At 56.0% G+C, this 20,592-nt stretch overlaps 1 protein-coding gene and 1 long non-coding RNA gene across 2 annotated transcripts; one reads left to right on the forward strand and one right to left on the reverse strand.

Annotated features, from left to right (window-relative positions):
- Positions 1-637: 637 nt before the first annotated feature.
- LOC133059961 (uncharacterized) lies at positions 638-11,730 on the forward strand. The gene is made up of 4 exons (XR_009693672.1): positions 638-1,289; positions 1,850-1,923; positions 2,474-2,564; positions 10,304-11,730. It is a non-coding gene; the product is annotated as an uncharacterized LOC133059961 (long non-coding RNA).
- A 6,015-nt stretch (positions 11,731-17,745) lies between these two features.
- Positions 17,746-19,716, reverse strand: FOXQ1 (forkhead box Q1). Its single transcript, XM_061147749.1, has one exon. It carries the CDS (start codon positions 19,707-19,709, stop codon positions 18,543-18,545), a length of 1,167 nt encoding a protein of 388 aa, XP_061003732.1. The 5' UTR covers positions 19,710-19,716; the 3' UTR covers positions 17,746-18,542.
- Between the last annotated feature and the right edge of the window lie 876 nt (positions 19,717-20,592).

Here is a 20,592-nt window from a genome sequence, read left to right on the forward strand (position 1 = left end):
CACACTCGTGCAGCCTCCTGGAGCCCTGCAGACACGTCAGAGCTTCTCAAAGCCGTCTGTGGACATCTCACCACTCAGCCCTATTTTTGCTCTGCTTTTACCACTGTTTCAGGCAATCATGACGTTACACAACTGCCCCTGATCTGTTTTTCACAAGCGTCCTGGGGGAAAGGTTTTTCGCCTTTCATGTGAGTTGGGTCAGATACAGTGGGGTCTCTCATAAAACCACCTAGAAGCCACGGAGGAGCATGCTCTGGGGAGGTTCCAGTCCGGTCTCTCCTTCCGAGGCCCCCAGGCTCCTGCTTTCAAGATTCCGAGCAGACAGGGTGGAGGAGAGGGGTCTCGGGCGTCAAGGTTCTTGCTGAGAGGAGGTCGTTTTTCCCAGGGCAGGCTCACGGGTTCCTGAGGCCTTGCGGAACTGCCAGCGGCCAAGGAGCGTTGATGGTGACCGCTCCTGCCGGTGCTGATGCTGCTTTAAGGAGGAGAGGGTTTCTGGAGGTCTGTCCTTGCCATTCACAGTGACGCCTACCCTGCCTCCACAGCAAACCCCCGAAACCAAGCTGACAGGTCATCAGCCGGAGTTCACTGTGTCGTGGAACGTCTGGATCGTGTGGTGCTGTGAAACCACTCGGGAGGAGGAACCGTGTCTCATGATGTGTGAGATCAGAAACGTCGGAGGGGGGAGTGTGTCCACTCATCTCCCACTTTTCTGAAAGCACGACCACCCGAGTCCCTGTGTGTGTGTCTGTTTTTCTCTGTTCGGGGGACAGGTGCGTCAGGGTAACACGGGGGTCAGGACTGGCTGCAGTGAGACTGGGGCGTGTGGCGGCTGCTCAGCAGTCTACCGTCTTTGCGTTCTTCAGAGATTGTGGGGGGCATGTCTCACATTTGCCATTTCTGAAGATGTTATCTCAAGAAGTATTTGTGAGGACCAAACTATGCATCATTCTACAGTCCTGAAGGGTTTTACATGTAAAGTTCTCTCTTTTTTCCTCCACTTTCTATATCCACAACAGTACATTTCTAGGGTCATAGCATTGATAAACATGTATTGTTCTTTTTCATGTACACAAAAAACTGCCTCATTCAGAACAGTAAATACTTTTTACTTTTGCCCTGACTCCCCATGTTTGCTTTCTAGACTCAAGTGAGGAGCCATTCACTTGATGCTCCAGCCAATTCCCAGCTTTGCTTCCAGCGACTCAGGGTTGCCCCCGAGACTGCTGCAAAGGGCCCCCAGAGCCGGTGCCAGCGGCCAGACACTTGGAAACTTCGGGACACGGTGAAAGGTGAGGGGGCGTGTCCAATGGGCGTGGCCGTCTCTCGGAGCCTTGTTCTGTTCCCAGCCCCCAAGTGTCCGCTCCAGAATCTGTAGTCGCCAAGACCCGGGACAGCCGCTCTTCACTCTTGAGATGCCCCAAGTCCTCTCTGCCCACCCCCCCTCCCCAATGCAGGGGCCCCTCCCACCCAGTACCGTGTAGGTTCAAGAAGCCACACGAGGGAAGGGGCTGGCGGACTGGGGCGGGCAGCCTGGGGTCCAACACCCAGGCTTTGGACCCACAGGGCAGAGCTGGTGCCAAATCAATTCCTCAAGCCGCTGCAAGACCATGGACAAGTGACCGGCCGTGTGGTGTGCAGGCCCCTTACGTGTACCAGGGGGAGGCGGGCGGTGCCGAGTCCAGGATCGCAGGCTCCCAAGTGAGGACACCTGTGAGAACAGCCCTGTGCTGACGCCCAGCTTGCCCGCTAACGGGGGGTGCTGGACAGGCTGGGGGTGAAGTCCGAGACCCACCCCTGCTGTGAAAGCAGCAGGAGTGATGAGGCCCATCCGCGTATTTTGTTCTTTTAGGCCGAAGACTGCAACTCTGGGGTCCTGTGAATAAAACCTTCCCAGATCTTTGAGAAACCTTCACTTACAGAGATGTGAGTACTGAGAGAGTGAAGCTGCAAATGTAGAGCCTCCGTTTACAACCTGCAGCTGTATGTGGGGGAAAAAACCTAAACCTGAGCTACCAGGTTCCATAGAAAGGGGCCTGAGGGCTGTTGGCCAGACTTTTTTCTCTTAAACTGACAAGTTGAGAAATGTATATGGTAAAAAAAAAAAAAAAAAGCTAAAAGTTCAAAATGTATGAAAAACCTTCCTGGTTCAGCGCCTGGGTCCTGCTGCCCTGAAGGCACTACACTGTCAAGTTTTGTGTTTTCTCCTAGGAATGATCTGTGTGTGAGCAAATTTAGGCCAAATATTTACCTATTTCTTTATTATATTAAATTGTGGTAAGATACACACAGGACAAAATTTACCACCTTAATCATTGTTACGTCCACAGGCTAGTCGTACGCCCGATCTCCAGAACTTCTTCGTCTTACAAAACTGGAACCCTGTCCCCATTAAACAACAAAACCGACTCAGCTCTTTCCCTCAGCCCCTGACACCCACCCTCCTAATCTGTTCCTTTGAATTTGATGACTCTAGGGCCTTCATACGGTGGAGATACACAGCACCTTTCCGTGTGGCTGACTGACGTCACTGAACACAGTCTTCGGGCTTCCCCGTGTTGCAGCAGGTGAGTCTCCTCTGTGCAGCAGGGGGAGAAGAGGAGCTTGAGAAGCCCCCTTTGGGCTGGACGGTGAGGCTGCTCGTCTTCCTGATGGGGTGTCTGCCCATGGCTCCCCGCGTTGTGCGAGCCAGTGATCTGACCCTGCCCCGAGGCCAGCGCTCTTCCCATAGCTCAGTCTCACAGACCTGGATTCTTTCTGAAATGCATCAGAAAAGCCTTTATGTTTCTTCCTGGACTGGTCTGACTTCCGGAACGCGCAGTTTGTGGTCAGCGGGGTACACGTTGTGTCGGATGCTGCCCGGTTATGGGACCCTTGCTTCTCAACGTGATGGTGATGCAGGGACCCAGCCCACCCTGCTCCAGGCTGCACGATGCCAGCCTGCACTTTGCTTCTGGCTCCAAGATCCTGATGGGGTGAGGGCCACGGGCCACCCGTCACTGCCGAGAAGGAGGACAGGTGAGCCTGGCCGCCTGGCTGGTGGAGGAGGAAGTCACCCGATGACGCCGTGGGTTCTGGGAAGAGGAGCAGGACCTCGGGGATGGATGGCTCAGGACAGACGGTTGCTGTGACGTCAGTCCCACTCAAAGCCTTGATGCTTCCCTCGTGCTGGCAGTGAAGGGGCGGTCCTGCTGGGCTCTATGACCTTGGATTTGGAGGGAACCCCTGGGTGACTTTAGGTTAGCCTTGCCTGTGGTGTGTCCTTGGAGGAGAACATGCAGCTGAGGCTGGGACGGCAGCAGCCAGGCTGAACTTAGGGGGTGACAGCAGAATATGACCACCAGCCAGCGCCCTGACCTGAGCAGGGCGCCCAGCCAGAGCCAGTCACGTCTGCCTACCAGCGCCCGGGGAGGCAGAGCCACCAGCCTCTCGTGTCAGCTCAGCCGCCTGCAACTCGGAGCTGATAGGTGGTCCTGCAAGCCTTCAGGTGGGGACCCAAGGACACCGGGATGCATGGCTCCCTGGCGCCCAGGACAAGAGCTGGGGAAGGGAGGTTGGCTGAAATGGAGCCCAGGCCTCCCTCCTGGGCTGCGGATGAGGTGGAAAGACTGATGAAACTCTTCTCTAAAATGGAACTGCTTAGAGGTTAGTGTGTGTTAGTCACCAGTTGTGTCTGACTCTTTGCAGTCCTGTGGACTGTAGCCCACCAGGTTCCTCTGTTCATGGGATTCTTCAGGCAAGAATACCAGAGTGGGTTGCCATTTCTTTCTCCAGGGGATCTTCCTGACCCAGGGATTGAACCTGGGTCTCCTTTATTGCAGGCAGACTCATTACCAGCTGAGTGTGGAAATCGTTTGGGCATCTGTGACAGTGCAGACTGTGTGTCAGTGGGTCTGGGGCCAGGCTGGCTGCTCTGCATTTCTAATGAGCACTTGGATGAAGCCCAAGTGAATGGTCAAAGATCACCCAAAAAGCAAGGCTCTACTGAAATCTAAGCAAAATTGGCATTTATTTTCTTTTTTCTTAGATCCCTCTCCCCACTTAGGGCTTCTCTGGTGGCTCAGATAGTGAAGAATCTTCCTGCAATCCAGGAGAACTGGGTTCGATCCCTGGGTCAGAAAGATCTCCTGGAGAAGGAAATGGCAACCCACCCCAGTATTTTTGCCTGGAGAATCCCATGGAGAGAGGAACCTGGTGGGCTACAGTCCACGGGGTCGCATAGAGTCAGACATGACTGAGCGCGCGCGCACACACACACACACCCCACTTAACCTGCCTACCTGAGATAATGCTCCAAATAAGTACATTTTGAGTCTTCATTCTTATTTAAAGACTGTTTTGTATCCATGGCATGTCAGTTCCTAGTGGTGGACATTTAGGTGGCTTCTCATCTTTGTTCTTTTAAGAAATAATTTAAATTTTATTAGCGTATAGTTGATTTACAATGTTGTGTTAATTTCGAGTGTACAGCCATGTGACTCAGTTATGCATTTACATATATTCATTCTTTTTTAGATTCTTTGTAATCTTTGTTCTTAAAGCCAAAATGCAAGGAGCAGACTTGCTCACATGAATATCGCAAGTGTGTTTGAAAAGGTGTGAATTCGAATGAAGGGAAGCATATGGGATGCTTGTACACCGGAAACTGTGATTATTCTGTCGAGGACCCCAGGGACCAGGCGTTCCGACAGGCTGGTGTCCTCTGGACTCGGGTCAAGCTGGCCATCTTCCACGATGCTGTCAGTCTTGCACGTGCTATTTTTCGGCCCCGTTATCTTTCCATCTCATGCTTGTGCAATTCTTTTCCTGGAGTCTAAGTGTGGGATTGACTTACACAGCCTGTTAAGTTCCATTTGCTGGCTTCAGACTGTCATCTCACCTGCTGAGATAATTGTGGTTATTGACTTTGTCATCTAACATTTTCCCTCACTCTCCTGGGTTATTTCATCTTCACAATTGATTCTTCCCTCCATCCCCCTATCCGTCCCTCCCTCCCTCCACCTGGTGGCTGTCTCCTGAGAGCCCCGTGTTCTGAAGGCTGTGCGCTCATCTCTGGGGTGTTCACCATGGTGAACCAAACAGAAAGGAATCTGTGTTCTCCTGGACTGTCATTCCAGTGGGGAAGACAGACACTAAACAAGGACAAATAAGTTACATGGATGTTATGGTGATGCTGAGTGCCAGGGAGGAAAATAAAGCAAGGACGAGCGACAGGTAAAGGGTGGCCAGAGAAAAACCTCACAGAACGCGACATCTGAGCAGAAGATGTTTCAGTCAAATTCACTGGGCAACGGGCTGAAAAAGAATTCTTTGATCTGTCACCAGAAGCCTCCCTATGGGCTGATGTTAATCCGTGAGCTGGCACCTTTGGGTTACAGCTGATGAATCTACGGACATGCTCTGTGATGAAGTATCCAGACTGCATTTCTCAGCATCTGTGGCTCTTCCCTGATCCCGGCTAGTCCCACTCTCACATCAGAGAAGTGAGTTTAATGTGAAGGAGGTTTTCCCCTTGTTGCCACGATGCCATAGTGAGCTGTGAGTGGAGAGAGAGAAGGGGCAGCTTGGCATTGACCATCCTCATGGCCTCAGTGAAAAATCACAGGTGGAAAGACCAGAGTCTCTTGGCAAAATCATAGGAAATTCAAGATTTTTCCCCAGGAAACTTTGGCGAAGGTGCTTCTGAATAGCAGGCACGCCTGGTTCTCCACCGTCTCCGGCCAAACCCCAAGCGGCCCACGGTCAGTGTCCCTGCAGGGTGGAGGTGGCCAGCGGCCCGGCCCCGCGCTGCTGCCCAGGGGGCTCCGTCCAGGTGAAGAGCTGTCTTCTTCAGACTCACCTGCAGGTTGCAGTGTTGCCATGACTATCCTCAGCTCTGGGGCGGGCTCTCCAGGTGAGCAGAGGGCGGAGGAGGCGCAGGCAGACACTGAAGTCACAGGGAGGAGGGAGCACGTGAGGCTCCCGTGCAGCCCAGGAACCCAGGTAGCAGCAGGGCCTCATCAGGCCGGCCGTGCGCAGAGCCGGCTGTCTGCCGGCTGCCCTGGCCTCAGCCACTCCGTCTGTGATGCCAGTGGACTGGACCAGGTCGTTGCTGAAGCCAGTGCTCTGCCCCTGAGCTTCAGGTTCTGTGTGTGTGCTCTATGAGTGGCCACCAGGGCAGCTACGCTTTGGAACCTGGTTTCGCAGAAGCTGGTCCTGATGGATGAAGGCCCTGGGGCCTGAGGACAGCCTGGTGCCGGCCAGGAGGGGCTGGGACCCGGGGAGGCTCAGAGCCCCTCGGGGGTGCTGTCCCAGCTGGTGAGCAAGGCGGAGGGCCCAGGACCAAAGCGTCTTGATCTGGTGAGAGATTAAACAGCGGCAACAGCTGCAAGAACCAGACCCTCCCCATAGAGCCCTCCAGCCCCCCTGCTCCGGAAGCAGGGGACCCCTGACAGTGAGAAGGTGGGTCTCGGTTGCAGAGCCAGGAGAGCAGACCCCGCCCTGGTCAGAATGGCCCTTTGTTCTGAGACTGTGACTAACGATGCTGCTATGCGGAGGCTTATGCAACCTGGCAGAGCTGGGCCCTCGCCCCGACCCGGAGCCTGTGATCTGGGCACCCGGCCCGCAGTTGCGCAAGAAGTAATTAGGGGTCCAGCCGAGGCTTGCTGGCTCCTGGTCAGGCCGGGCTCCCGGGCCCAGCACCCGACAGGCTCATTAATGTTTAAGCCTCCCAGTGTGGGAGGCTGTTTCGTCACCGCAGAGGGCTCAGCGCCGGGCTGGGGTGGGGGGGGGGCCCACATGCTGTTCCTCCCGCCCCCTCCCCCTTTTCCATAGAAAAGTCATTTTTAAAGCTCTCTAAAAATCTTTGAGTTTTTTTAAAAAGTTCTTTAAAAATAAATAATTTTCTCCACCAATCCATTATCTTCTAAAAATAGACCTCAAGTATAACTTTAACCTTGAGAAATAAGTGAAAAAAAAAAAAAACTAGTCTAGCTTCCTGTCTGCTACCAGAATCTCAGGGTGGAAGACAGAAAGCTATTTTATCTGGTGAAAGCTTGAGGGCACGTGTGGCAGAGGACGCCGCTGCCAGGAAGCCGCCCCCTCTGCCTCCAGGAGGGCATGGCCTTAGAAAGCAAGCCAGCCTAGAGACCCCCCTGTCTGTGGACTCCTCTCTGCAGAAGCCCGCGAGCTCCCCACTCTGTGCTCCAGGGCCTTGGCGCCGGACGTCAGGACACCTTCCCGTTTTTGCATCCTGGAAGGACTTGTGGATCTCAGTCCCCGAGGACTTCATCCCAGGGGCTTTGCCGGGACCAGGGACAGGGCCCAGGCCAGCATCCGGCACTCCCTGCCTCACTCGTGGAAGAACCCGAAGTTGTCCGTCTGCGCAGTCTGGGGACATCGCTCAGGTTTGCGATGCACTGGCTTCTGTCCTCACGGGCCCAGGGCTCCTCTCAGAAGAATGAGGTCCCTGCCCCGGCTCACCTGCCACCTCACCTTCCTCCCTCCTTTGCTTTCCTTCCCTCTCAGTGAACTGGGCTTGTTTAAATTGTGAAGCAATGAACAATAATAGTAAAAAAAAAAAAATAGTTCTTCCAACCAGAATAAAAGTGCATCAGATGAAAGATAAATGGCTTTCCCCACGCCCGCATCTCTGCAGCCCCGTCAGCTACCCCCAGGTAACTCTACAGCGTGAGTGTTTGGTAAAATCCTCCTGACCATTTCCTCTGTGAACACGTCTGTGGATGGAGATGCACACGAAGTCCTGTCCTGCGCACAGGACCACGGTCAGCGTGCGGAACACACGGCTTTCCACCACACTCCCGTCCTGACTGCCCGGCAGTCCGCTGTGAGGCTATGCCCCGGCCGACTTAAACTGGACCCATGAGCTGGTGTATGTACATCCTCCCCAGTTTGGGGAACCACAGGCAGGGCTGCCCTGCACACCCCAACAGGTGCCCTTGTGCTCAGCTGAAATAGTGCACCCTTGGGATAAGTTCCTAGCAGTGGTTTTGCTGGGGCAAAGGTTACGTGCATTTTACATTTTAATAGGCATTGCTCAACTGCCCCGCAGAAAAGGTGCACCAGTTTACAGCCCCATTATAACACTGTGTGCACAGCCATCTCCTCACAGCCTCGCCAAGCCGCATACTGTCAGACTTGCAGGTCTCTGCTATAGACAGAAAGCAGCAAGTGTTTCTTTTCTTAACTTTGCATTTGTATTATGAAGAGTGTTTATGGACTATTTGCCTTTGCCGTTTGGGGTGGAAATATGCTAGCCTTGACCACGGTTCATTTCTATTTTTAGTTGTTTTAAAAATGGCTTTCTAACAGCTTTCATTTATCATTAGCCAGCTAGGTCACAAATATCTTCCCGTGTGCCTGCTATTTAGGCACAGAGGAGTTTACAATATTTACAGAGAGAATTGATCTGCACTGAGAGTTTCCGCCGGGCTCAAGGGAGCCCTGCCTGCACAGAGAAGACTTAACCTCTCCTTCTCCCCTGTCGCTCTGCCCTGGGCTTGCTTTCCGCACACTCTGGCCTGTGTTCTGGTGTGCGGGGTGAGGTAGGGATTCAGTCAGTTCTTTGGAGTTTGCTCATCAGCTTGCTGGCTGGAGGGGGCTTTCTGCTCCCTGTGAAGTCAGTGGATCCAGACAGGAATGCGCCTCCTTCCCTTCTTCTTAGATAGATCTGGCCCCTTCCCGGAATCCTGGCCTTTTTTGAAGGAAGCTTCAAGGAGTAAATGCAAAAAAGAATGATTGAGAGGAAAGCAGAAAATGGAGGCCTCTGGTAGGAAAAGAAAAACACCAACTTAACAGGGTTAAATCACTTATGTGCATAAGCCACTTAAGATTTCACTTTAACCAAGTGCAGAGTCCCTTGGACAGCAAGGAGATCAAACCAGTCAGTCCTAAAGGAAATCAACCTGGAATATTCATTGGCAGAGCTGATGCTGAAGCTGAAGTGCCAGTACTTTGGTCACCTGATGTGAAGAGCCAGCTCGTTGGAAAAGACCCTGATGCTGAGAAAGATTGAGGGCAGGAGGAGAAGGGGATGACAGAGGATGAGATGGTTGGATGGCGTCACCAACTTGATGGACATGAGTTTGAGCAAACTGCAGGAGACAGTAGAGGACAGAGGAGCCTGGCGTGCTGCAGTGCATGGGGTCACAAAGAGTTGGACGTGACTTAATGACTGAGCAACAACAGCAATAAACAGAATCCCTGGGCTAAAAAGCAGCTAAGCAGATGAATTCTGTTTGCCGTTTGTTTGCCCAACTCTGCTCAAGAAAGAGAGAAGGGATATACAACTCTCATTTTAACAGTATCTCTGCAGTGAGTTTTCTTAGTTGAATAGATCAAAAATCTTGTGGGAAGTTCAAGAGGTCACATTTATAGCCTGGGTTTTCAGGATTCCTCCCATAGTTCCTGAGTAGGTGGGGTATTTTCTCTTTAAAGACCAAATAAGTTAATTGCACAATCAGTAGCATCAGCAATTTCAACTTGTTGGCATGAGTGATGTGATATGCATGTTGGCAAAGACCTACATACTCTGATTTGCAGCATAATTCATATAATCCTGTAGATCAGACTCCAGGTGATTTAGTTAAAAGGTATTGAAGCACTCCTTCTCCCCCCCCCCGCCCCAAGTACCCACCTCATGGTAAACTGTGTAATTTGTACGATGATCTAAGGTGATTGATGAGGATTTGGGTTCATCGTTCGGGGCTAAGGAGTATCACTGCTGTTGGTCCTGGTCCACCAAGCCGCCTCTGCTGCGCCTGCCCCGTCCCCTCCTGAAACGCGGCTTTTCTGGTTTTTGTGAGTCGTTCTCTCCCCCTTCCCTCCTTCTTGGGCTCCTGCGTCAGCTTCTCCTTGTGTGTCTCATGCCCCAGCTCCCCTGGCCCTCCCTCAGCTCAGGACACTCACCCCATCTTTAACTTGAGCTTAATTTGCTGACTTTGTGTCTTTCAACTGATTTTCACCCAAGTCATCTCGCGTGCCCTGGATGAGGCCTTCATGCCTCCGGTGGTGGGAACTGTGTGGCCCGTTCCCAACCACACCCGAGCCCCGTCTGTTGTGGATTTCAGACAAGGGGTGCCCCTCAGGGAACCAGACTCCGCTGCCTACGGAGTCTGCCCCGCCCCTGTGCAGTTGGAGTGGCTCAGATGGTGCCTTTGAGCACATTCGAAAAGTGTTCTTTCCTCAAAACACTTACTTCCATTGGGCAAAAGTTGTTGGAATTACCAAGACTGCTGAGAATTGCACCCTTCACCTGTATTAGGGAGGGGACAACCACAGTCACACGGCCCTTTGTCCTGTGTTTCAGAGACTCTGTTGTTGCTGGTTGCGGGCTTCCCGGTGGCCCCCCTTCTGCTGGGGCCCTGGGGCTGAGGGTGCACGGCTGCCTGCCTGCCCGCCCGCTGCCCAGGAAGTGTCTGCCTCTCCAGGAGGACGAGAGACGTCCAGCTGACTTCCCCTCGATGGAAGGAGTGATGTGGCTTGCTGTCACCTCATGGGTGAGCAGAGAGATGTGCCTGCCAGGCTCAGAGTGCATGCCGCCTGGCTTTTGGTCCAGGAGGAATCCAGCACTTCACCAGCTGCCCAGGGAGACAGCATAAGACACCACGGGCAGGACGTGTGGGAAAGTGGTCTCTTGGAACTAGTGTGTCCCCTGGTCTGGTGGGGTGGCCATGTGTGGCCACGTGACCCGCACATCCTTCAGGCAATTGTCTCCCCAGGACCAGAGCCTCTGCCCTGGGCATGCTCAGAGCCTTCAACACAGCCTCCTCCTCCCAAAGGGCAGAGTGGCGCTGCTCAGGGGGCCATTGGGGGGCCACGGCCTCCGGGCAGCATCTGGACTGAGGGCCAGGTCAGAGGGATAGCAGGGCCGTGGGCTCCGAGCGGGCCCTGGTGCCCAGTCACCCCCCAGAGCCTGGCTGCTGACTGTGGGCATGTGCTTTAGGTCCTGCGTTTGCTTTCTAACTTGGACAGTTCATAGTGGAAGGAATTCAAGAGCAGATTTATTCCAGTGTGCTTGAATAACGCAGCTGAGCATATCACTCACATCCCTGCACGAAGGAGGCGGCAGCCCCGTGGGGAAAGCCCCGTGTCCTGCGGGCAGCGGGACGTCTTCATCTGCAGACTGGACTTGCTGCCGGTCGCTGGACCTGGCTGGGGGTTCCCTGGACTGGCAGCCGCTTTCTAGAGGTGTTTCTTTCATACCGAGCATCTCCACTAGTGCCGTGTGACAGATAAAAGCTTGAGGAATATTCCTGAAGACTCTGCTGTTCATGTTGGTCTGTGGACGGGTGTCTCTGGGTGTGGACGGTGAGCGCTTGAGGCCGGCGAGCCCGTCCACAGCCCCGCGGTCATGGCACGAGGAGGGGGTGTCTGTGACGCAGCGTGGTCTTCCTGTGCCCATCTTCTCTATCTTCCCCCTGGAGAATGTCCTGTGTCTGCCGCGTGACTTAGAGTGACTCGATGTCCTAGGAAGCAGAGGCGGAGGCTGCCCTCAACCTTTCCCGGATCTGGGCAGACAGGCTGCCCGCCTGAGGGCTTGCTTCAGCCAGAATCCAGAAAGAGCCCCGTCATTTTGCAGTAAACAATGATGCACCTTTTATTGCATTTATAAATGTCCCCAGAGGCTATTACTCAAAAGGGGTTCAGTTAATAAATACATAACTAATAATTACCTTGGTTCAGAGTGCTGACTTGTGTAACTGCCATCGGGGTCAAGTATGTCCGTTTGCTCAACCTCCCGGCACCTCAACACCTGTGGTTATGGAGCCGGGGTGCAGGCTGAGGTCAGGGGTCAGGGAACAGGATGTCCCTCCCGCCGGGTCTGAGCGTGGTGGACAGGATGCGGCTCTGTCACCGGTCCTTGGGGCGTCCTTTCCTTGTAGGGGTGCTGAGTCCTGCTGTGGACGCTGGACAGACGGCAGCCCCGGAGCTGCTCTGGGGCTGCCCGGGCGTCAGGTGGGACCGCAGCAGGGCTGTTTCTCTTCCACTTGGGCACTTGGTCCTTGTCCATCCTCGACCAGGTGGCCAGACCAAGGGAACAGTCAGCCCGTGCTGTGCGTGGACTTGGCCAGAGGTCAGTCCTCTTGCTGGGCGGCTGTCGGCTGGGCCAGGCCCCCGGTGCCCATTCTCGTCTCCGGGGCCGGGGCAGGAGAAGGCAGAGCTGCCCGCACTGCCCGCCTGAGGCCCACCGCGCGAGGCGCGGCCCCGTGTCCCCACGTCCTCCCGCCGGGCCCCGTGGGGTCCCCAGCCGGCCAGCGTGAGCGGTAACCCAGGAGAGGCCTGGCTCTGTGCCGGGCTGGCCCACAGCCTGGCACCAGAGGCGCTGGCAACCGACACGTGGGTGAACCAACGGGATCAAGACAGGGCTGCTCGGGAGGCCTCCCCCGAGGAGGCAGCCAGGCCTCCCGCAGCCGAGACTGAGGGGCCGCCTCCCGGGCCCAGGGACAAGTCAGCTCCCTCTGTCTGGGACGGAGTCCCTCCCGCCCCAGCTCCGGAGCCCTGGGGAGACGGACGGGCCCCACCGCGCCCCCACCACGGGAGCAGAGCCTGAGGAGGTCGGAGGTGCCCCCGCTGACAGGGCAGGCCTCTGAGAGGCCCTGGAGCCCGGGTCGCTCCGGCTCGTCTTCCTGGAGCCCCATCCTGAGCGCTCCTGTGGATGGACCGGCTCCGTGGTTCTGAGCCTTACAGACTTCTGATGGCAGTGAGCACAGCTAGCCAGACATTGCCAAACCTTTCTGCCTTTTCCCTTAACCATTAGACCTTGGTGATCAGAAACAGCAAATCCGTGTCAAGGCTGTTGAATACGTTTGCTATCTCAGATTCCAGGTGTGATAGAAAGGCCAAGTTGTGGCAAATCCTCTGGGCTAAACTTTCCCTGAGAAGAGTGGCAGAGAGGCTCCGGGAGTGCTGAGGGCAGTGTCGCTGTAGCAGCGTTTGTGTTTGCCTGCAGTGCCCCGGGAAGGAGCACGTAAGGCCCGTGTGCAAGCTGGAGGGCAGGACGGCGCTTGCTTCTAACCAACCATCCGTCTGAAAGCCAAACACAGAGGGCCGCACTAGCGCTGTGTGACGTCAGAGCCTCTGCCAGTTTGAAAAGGACCTGGAATAGGGGGAAGATGTATTTTCATGTTTTTGATCACAACCTTAGAAGACACTTATTAGAGCCGTTTGCTGACAACATTAAGAATTAACAAGTTATGTCATCAAAGCATAACAAGATTTTAATGGTTTCATGAGGGAACTGTAAAGTCTATTACTTAGAACTATTGTGGTGTTAGAAAGCAGGAAATATTTACTGGACTCTTTGGGGTCTAACTTCTAGAACCGGTCAAAACTTAGTTGTTATGACATAAAGAATTTGTGGTTGTTTAGTTGCTAAGTTGTGTCTGACTCTTTGCGACCCTGTGGACTGTAGCCCACCAGGTTCCTCTGTCCATGGAATTCCCCAGGCAAGAATACTGGAGTGGGCTGCCATGCCCTCCTCCAGGGGATCTTCCTGACCCAGGGATCAAACCCACATCTCTCACACTGCAGGCAGATCTTTCACTGCTGAGCCTCCCGGGAAGCCCAGAGTAGAGAAATAAAGAACAGTAAAACAGAGGGGCAATGTTTTTGGATATGTGATGCCAACAAAGCTCTTGACACCTAAGAAAGTTGTGGATCATGTGACTGCATTGTGTTGGCATTTTTTAGAGGTGGAAATGGAAGGTGGGTTACTGGAAGTTCTTTCTTTCTAGCGAGAGGCCATTTCCGTTGTTTTGGGGGAGCAGGAGAGGCCTGTGGGAGGGTGTCCACCCATCCCTGTCACCAGAGAGCAGGGCTGGAGAGGGTTTCTGGGGTCCTCTGGGCACAGAATCCCACTGCACCCTCAGGAGGGAGGGGGCTCTGCAGGCACAGAAAGAGCATCAGGGGCACCACCTAACCTCGACGGTGAGGCTGCGACCCCCACGCCCAGGCTGCCCCTGGGCAGACACCAGCTCTCACTAAGGAAAGAAACCACGTCCCAGTTTGGGAGGCTCGCCTACCAGTGAATGAGTGAACTGAGACAGTAGTCTGAATAGTTCAACTAAGTGTAGGCCACAGTATGTTTTGGTCTGAATTATCCCAATAATTGTGTTACAATGGAAAGAATTCTGAACTAGAGGTGAATCTTGGTTTCCTCTTGGGTCAGGGAGGAGTGTTTCAGCTACCCTCTGGCCTGTTTTCTCATCTATAAGATCCAGTTCAGTTCAGTCGCTCAGTCGAGTCCGGATCTTTGCAACCCCATGGACTGCAGCATGCCAGGTTTCCCTGTCCATCATCAACTCCCAGAGTTTGCTCAAACTCATGTCCATCGAGTTGGTGATGCCATCCAACCGTCTCATCCTCTGTCATCCCCTTCTCCTTCTGCCCTCAATCTTTCCCAGCATCAGGGTCTTTTCGAATGAGTCAGCTCTTGGCATCAGGTGGCCAAAGTATTGGAGTTTCAGCTTCAGCATCAGTCCTTCCAATGAATATTCAGGACTGATTTCCTTTAGGATGGACTGGTTGGATCTCCTTGCAGTCCAAGGACTCTCAACAGTCTTCTCCAACACCACAGTTTAAAAGCATCAATTCTTCGGCTTTCAGTTTTCTTTATAGTCCAACACTCACATCCATACATGACTACTGGAAAAACCATAGCTTTGACTAGACAGACCTTTTTTGGCAAAGTAATGTCTCTGCTTTTCAATATGCTGTCTACTTTGGTCGTAGCTTTTCTTCCAAGGAGCAAGGAGGAGACTGTGGGAGGGAGCCCACCTGCCTTTTAATTTCATGACTGCAGTCACCATCTGCAGTGATTTTGGAGTCTCCCAAAATAAAGTGTCACTGTTTCCATTGTTTCCCCATCTATTTGTCATGAAGTGATGGGACTGGATGCCACAATCTTTGTTTGTTGAATGTTGAGTTTTAATCCAACATTTTCACTCTCCTCTTTCACTTTCATTAAAAGGCTCTTTAGTTCTCCATTTTCTGCCATAAGAGTGGTGTCATCTGTGTATCTGAGTATATTGATATTTCTCCCAGCAATCTTGATTCCAGCTTGTGCTTCATCCAGCCCAGCATTTTGTGTGAGGTACTCTGCATATAAGTTAAATAAGCAGGGTGACATAAGATTAGGGTCTGTCCAAGAGAGTCAAGGAGTTATCTTTTATTTGTGTGTGATTTTCCTGAGAAAGGGCAATGTTGCTTTGTAACACGGTGGCAGGGACAGAGTGGGCCTGGGGGGCCCCCATGAGCCCGTCTTCCCCCATGGGGTGGGGGGAACGTTTTGTTTCATCTTTTCTTGAGAGTCCAAGGGACTAAGAAGTTGACTCAGTTCTGGAGGAAGCCCAGGGCATGGGGTGGTCGTGCCAGGGGTTGGTGGGGTTGGGGCAGGGCACAGTGCCCTGCTTCAGCCTCTGGTGTTTGGGAGAATCCTCTATCTTAGGAAGCGGCTGGGCTGTTCAGGTTTTCTGCCACCAAAATCAGCAGATTGACCTCAGGTTGTAGGGGCCTGGCCTGGGGCACTGGGGCAGTGCTGGCCTTGCAGGCTGAGACCAGGCACAGGGCGTGGGTCATGGGTTTCTCTCCCCCTATCCAGCGCCCTGGGTGGGGGTGGGCAGGTGAGGGGACCACAAAGCACGCTCAGCGAGCCCAAGTCCCTGGCGCTCAGGTATCAAAGGGCGTTTCCCAAACCAAACAGACCCCCACCCCCACCCCACCGTCCTGAGCTCCGGCATCGGGCGAGGGTCAGCTGCCCTCGCCTGCTGTTTGCACAGGTGGGCCTTGGCCCCGTGGCTTGAGCTGGGGGAGGGCTGAGGCAGGTTAGGGCTGGGGTGGGTCCCCGGGGTGGGCTGGGGAGGGTCACGGGCAGGGAGGGGCGGGGAACGGGCGGGGCGGGGCGGGGCTCCCTCGGGCCCGGCCCTTTGCCCGCTGGAGCGCAGGAGGAACGGGGTTTTCTGGGCGGACTCGGGAAGGTTGGACCTCGGTGGAGTCTCTCAGGGAATCGGTGGAGTCTCCCAGGGAAACTGCCCTACGGACGCCAAGCTCCCAGGACTGAGTGGGTTGCAGCCGCGGCGGGACCTCCGCCCTCCGCCGCCTCCAGTCCGGCCCAGCGGGGCGATGCGCAGGGTTCGCGCGAGCGGGAGTCTGGCAGGGGTCATGACCCCTGACAGGGGAGCCCAGGTCCCCTGACTCTGGCCTTTCTGTAGAGAACCTGGTGGTCGCTGGCGGCGAGGCGAAGGTGGCCCCTCACTCACCGGGGTCCGTCCGGAGTGTGTCTCGGGGAGGACTGACCTTGGAGGGGAGCGGGAAGCGCTGTGGCTGAGAAGACATCTCCTTTCCCCTCGCTGTTTCTGTCCATTCGCAGAGTCGTCCTCGAGTATCCACTGGACATGAAAACACTGGCTTTACCAACCCGAGGGGGCGGTATTAGGACCCGGCCTCTGAAGACGGCAGAGTCGGAGAGGAGGGCTTGGTCGGCTGCAGTCAGCGATGGGGTTGGGGTCGGGAGGGCGCTCCCCTGGCTTCCCGGGTGCCTTTAGGGTCCCAAGGAACTGAGCGATGGTCCCCTCTTCTACCCCGTGAACCTGGGCTCCCCCCATTTCAATTTTCTCGTCTAATTATTGGCCATGTGGGTGCAATCTCCATGTAAATGGGTGCCTTTTGTCCTAATTCAACCCTGTTATTATCCTTCCTCACGACCACTAAGTAGATCAAATCAGAATCAGTCAGGACTTGCTTCCCGTTAACTAGACTTAGGGATGGGCTTTTCCCTCCTATTTTTGCCAAAACACAGCATCCTGAAGTAAACCCCACTCACCGTACCCAGCCCCCACGTCACCCTCTTGTCTTGGTTACGATGACACCTGCCCAACCCCCGGAACAGCATCGGGGCCTGAATTTACAGCCTCTGAGTCTTCACTCTTTACATTCCTTTTCCAAGACTGCAGCCCAGGGACTGTTAGAGCTCGGCTGCCTCTGAGATTTTGAAGAAGCCGACCTGAACGCTGACTTCCGGTTCGTCCTCTGATGGACCCTCCCTCCTACGTCACCAGTGGCTCTTCCCTGCAGGTCAGAAGGAGCCAGGCCACCGGGACTCCAGCAGACAAAACCTCCTCTGCATTCCTAAATAGGTGGGTGGTTTTGTTTAGATACAGAAAACACTTTCAAAATGTTCTTAAAACTGCCCTGAAGCACTTCCCTGGGGGTCCATTGGCTAGGACTTCAAGCTCCCAATGCAGGGGGCCCAGGTTCGACCCCTGGTTAGGGGACTAGACGCTACATGCCACAACTAAGACACAATCAAATAAATAATTAAAAAAATTTCCCTGCGGAAATCTTCAGTGTTAAGACAGTCCCTTGCCAAGATCACATTTTTGAGTGTGATCAGAACCAGTTTACCTGATAATGTCTGATGGTTAACAGCTGAACTTGTCCCCAGAGGTTCTTGGGGAAGCGGGGCCCACATGTTCTGGTAACTTAAGTGAATTCTTAGAGGTCATTGCTTTGACGTTTAAGAAACCCCACTGATGGAAGTTGGATCCTGCAGAATCTCACAGCGATGTGTCAGGTAATGAAATCCACAGCATCTACCTTTACTGAATTATTCAGGAAAACAGTTTGAACTCCACAAGGTGAATTATTCAGGAAAACAGTTTGAACAACACAAGGAGTTTCTTAAGAGTCAAACCTGAGATCATTTGGGAAGGGGGTACAAAAATCTGTCTTCAACCCATCACCACAAAGTGCTAAAGTCAATTGTCAGTTTTATTAAAAAATAAGCGCTATGCCTGGGTTTCATAAAATTTATACATGAATATGTACATAGACAAATAATATTAAAAATAAAAATCACACTTGCTTTCAAGTGGCAGTGACCCTGGCACCCCACAAACATAACGGTTAGCTTTTCCTTGGAAGAAGCCACCTGGCCTAAAGAGACCACACTTAAGAAATGACCCAACAGACAGTAAAGCCACAACCGTTGCCTGCAACATTTTCCATTCGGGTTTCAAAAATATATAAATAATTTAATTACAAAACCCAACAATATATATATTTTTCATCTTTTGGCACAGTGGAACTGGTCAATAGCAGAGATGACTGAAGCGCCTCTGGCCCCTCCCGCTCAGCCGCACCTGTAAACACCACAGGCACAAAGGGAGGGGGCCCGGGACTCCCCCGCAGTAGTCGCGTCGTGGATCACCTGGAATGGTTCCCCGATGTGCTGTTTAGGCTTTGTTTCGCTTTGTAAGGGACAAAGCACTGGAAGGTGCAACGAAAACAGCAGGAAGAAGGCAGAGCCTGGGCCGCGAGAAGTTTCTGTGAAGGGACGGGCACAGGCTTGGTTCAGGAATGGAAACCGTCGGAGGCCCTGCTTTGCTCCTCTGCAACGTGAGTTGTTAAGGACGAAGGGAAACGCTCGGGATGCAGTTGAGACCCTTCTGTCCGGTGTTCGCTCTAAGGCACGTCGGGTGATGGTTCTGTGACCGTCTCTGTCCTCGGGCGGAAAGCGCCCGGCCCCGAGCCCGCGTCCCCCGCCGCGCTCAGGCCAGGAGCGTCTCAGGCCGCCCAGGCAGGTGCGGGCCGGGCGCGCGGGCCGAGGCCGCGAGCAGGGCGTCGGGTAGCCGCACGGGGCAGTACAGGTGCGCACCGGCGGCCGGGCCTCGGAGCGGCTTGGCCGGGGCCGGGGAGGCCAGGGGCGCTAGGAGGAGGGGCGGCGCCTCGGCCCCGCGCGCTAGCAGCCCCGGCGCCTCGGCCGCTCCAAACGCGCAGAGCGGCAGCAGGGCCCCGGCGGGCGCGGCCTGGAGCAGCGCCGGGTAGGCGGGCGGCGGCGGCGGCGGCGGGCAAGGCGCCGCGCCCCACGGAGGGCGCGCCCCGGGGCCCGCGTCCCCGGCGCGGCGGCTGCGGAAGGGTTTGCTGAGGATGCTGTCGATGGCGAAGGGGCCGGAGAATCTGCCCGCCGGGCTGGCGCGCCCCTCCGGGCGGACGGGCGAGTGCGCGCGGGGCGAAGCCGGGGCCGGGGCGGCGGGCGCGGGCGGCGGGGGCGCGCCGTCCGGGGGCCGGAGCGCGGGGCCCGGGGCCGCTGCCCGGTGGCTGAGGCGCTTGCGGCGGCGGCGGAAGACGCCGTCGGCGAAGGTGTACTCGCTGTTGGGATTCAGCATCCAGTAGTTGTCCTTGCCCCAGGGCCGCGAGGGGTCGCGAAGCACCTTGACGAAGCAGTCGTTGAGCGAGAGGTTGTGGCGCACGGAGTTGCGCCAGCCGGTGTAGCTGCCGCGGAAGAACGGGAACTTGCCCATGAGGTATTCGTTGATTTCGGCCAGCGTCAGGCGCCCGCCCGCCGAGTCGCGGATGGCCATTGCGATGAGCGCGATGTACGAATACGGGGGCTTGGGCCGCCGGGTGTACGGCTTGCCGCGCGCGCCCTCGCCGCCGCCCGCGCCCCCCGAACCTGCGTCCCCGGCTCCGGGCCCCGCCGCCGCCGCCCCCGCAGCGCCAGCCGCGCCCGCCTCCTCAGCGCCCGGCCCGCCGCCCGCGCTCCGCTGGCCGCCGCCTGCCGCCGGGCTGTTGGCCGCGCAGTCCCCATCCGAGCCCAGGGAGTCGTCGCCCGCGGCCGATAGCGGAGACGGCGCGTCGCTGCCGCCCGCACCCTCCAGATCACTCCCCAGCTTGTCCCCGAGACCCGCGCGGGGCCCGAACACCTCCAGCTTCATGCCCGCGCCCGTCCCCGCCCGGTGCGTACCCTTTGCCTCCGCGCAGTCCTGGACAGCGGGCGCCCGGGGCGGGGTGGCGATCGGGGCCGGGGTCCTGGCCTCTCCCGGAGCTCGCCTTCCTCTGGGTGAGACAGTCGCTTTCCGGATTGGAGTCCCCTTCCGCTGGAGTTCTTCTTTGGAGTGGTTGTGCTTATTGGGTGAACCGACAGGGGCGAAGAGGGAGGAGCTGGGGGCGTACTGGCTTCAGGATGCGGAGCGGAGACTTGGGGGAAGGCGTGCAGAGCCGCAGTTCCAGCCTCGGGTGCCGGGGCGCGCGGGGCTTGGAGTTCCTGCCGGAGGAGGAAGCGTGCGCATCTGCTTCCCGTTCCAAAGATGGGGTTTCTTCTCCCGCAGTCGCAGGTCCCGTTCAGGCGTCCTCGCGGGTCGAGTCAGTGCCGGCTGCCGTGCCTGCCGCCCCGGGGCGAGGGTCCAGCCTTCACCCTCGAGCGCCCACGGAGCCGAGTCCCCGAGGCCGTGGCGCCCGCAACCGCCTTCCCGCCCCCGGCATCCGGAGCAGCATCTCCACGCTTGCCGCCGCGGCCCCGTCTCGTCTCCACCTTCGACCCGGCCCAATATAACCCCGCGGCGCCCCGCGAGGGCGGGGCCTGGGCGCCGACGAGGGGTGGGGAGCGAGGTGGCCCAGGTGGCCGCGGCTCCGGAGCGGGCGCGCGCTAGGCGGAGGCCACGCGGCGGCGCGGCCGCAGGTTGTTTGTTTTGGGTCCGCCCGGCCCCGCCCTCCTCCTCCCGCCAATGGGAGGCGTGCGCGCGGCTGAGGTCCGCGCGTCCGCGCGCGTGCCTGAGCGCAGCGGCTCGGGGGCCGCGCGCGGTCGCTCGGGAGGGACCC

The sequence above is a fragment of the Dama dama genome, chromosome 7 (assembly GCF_033118175.1).
Source record: "Dama dama isolate Ldn47 chromosome 7, ASM3311817v1, whole genome shotgun sequence".
Taxonomy (NCBI): Eukaryota; Metazoa; Chordata; class Mammalia; order Artiodactyla; family Cervidae; genus Dama; species Dama dama.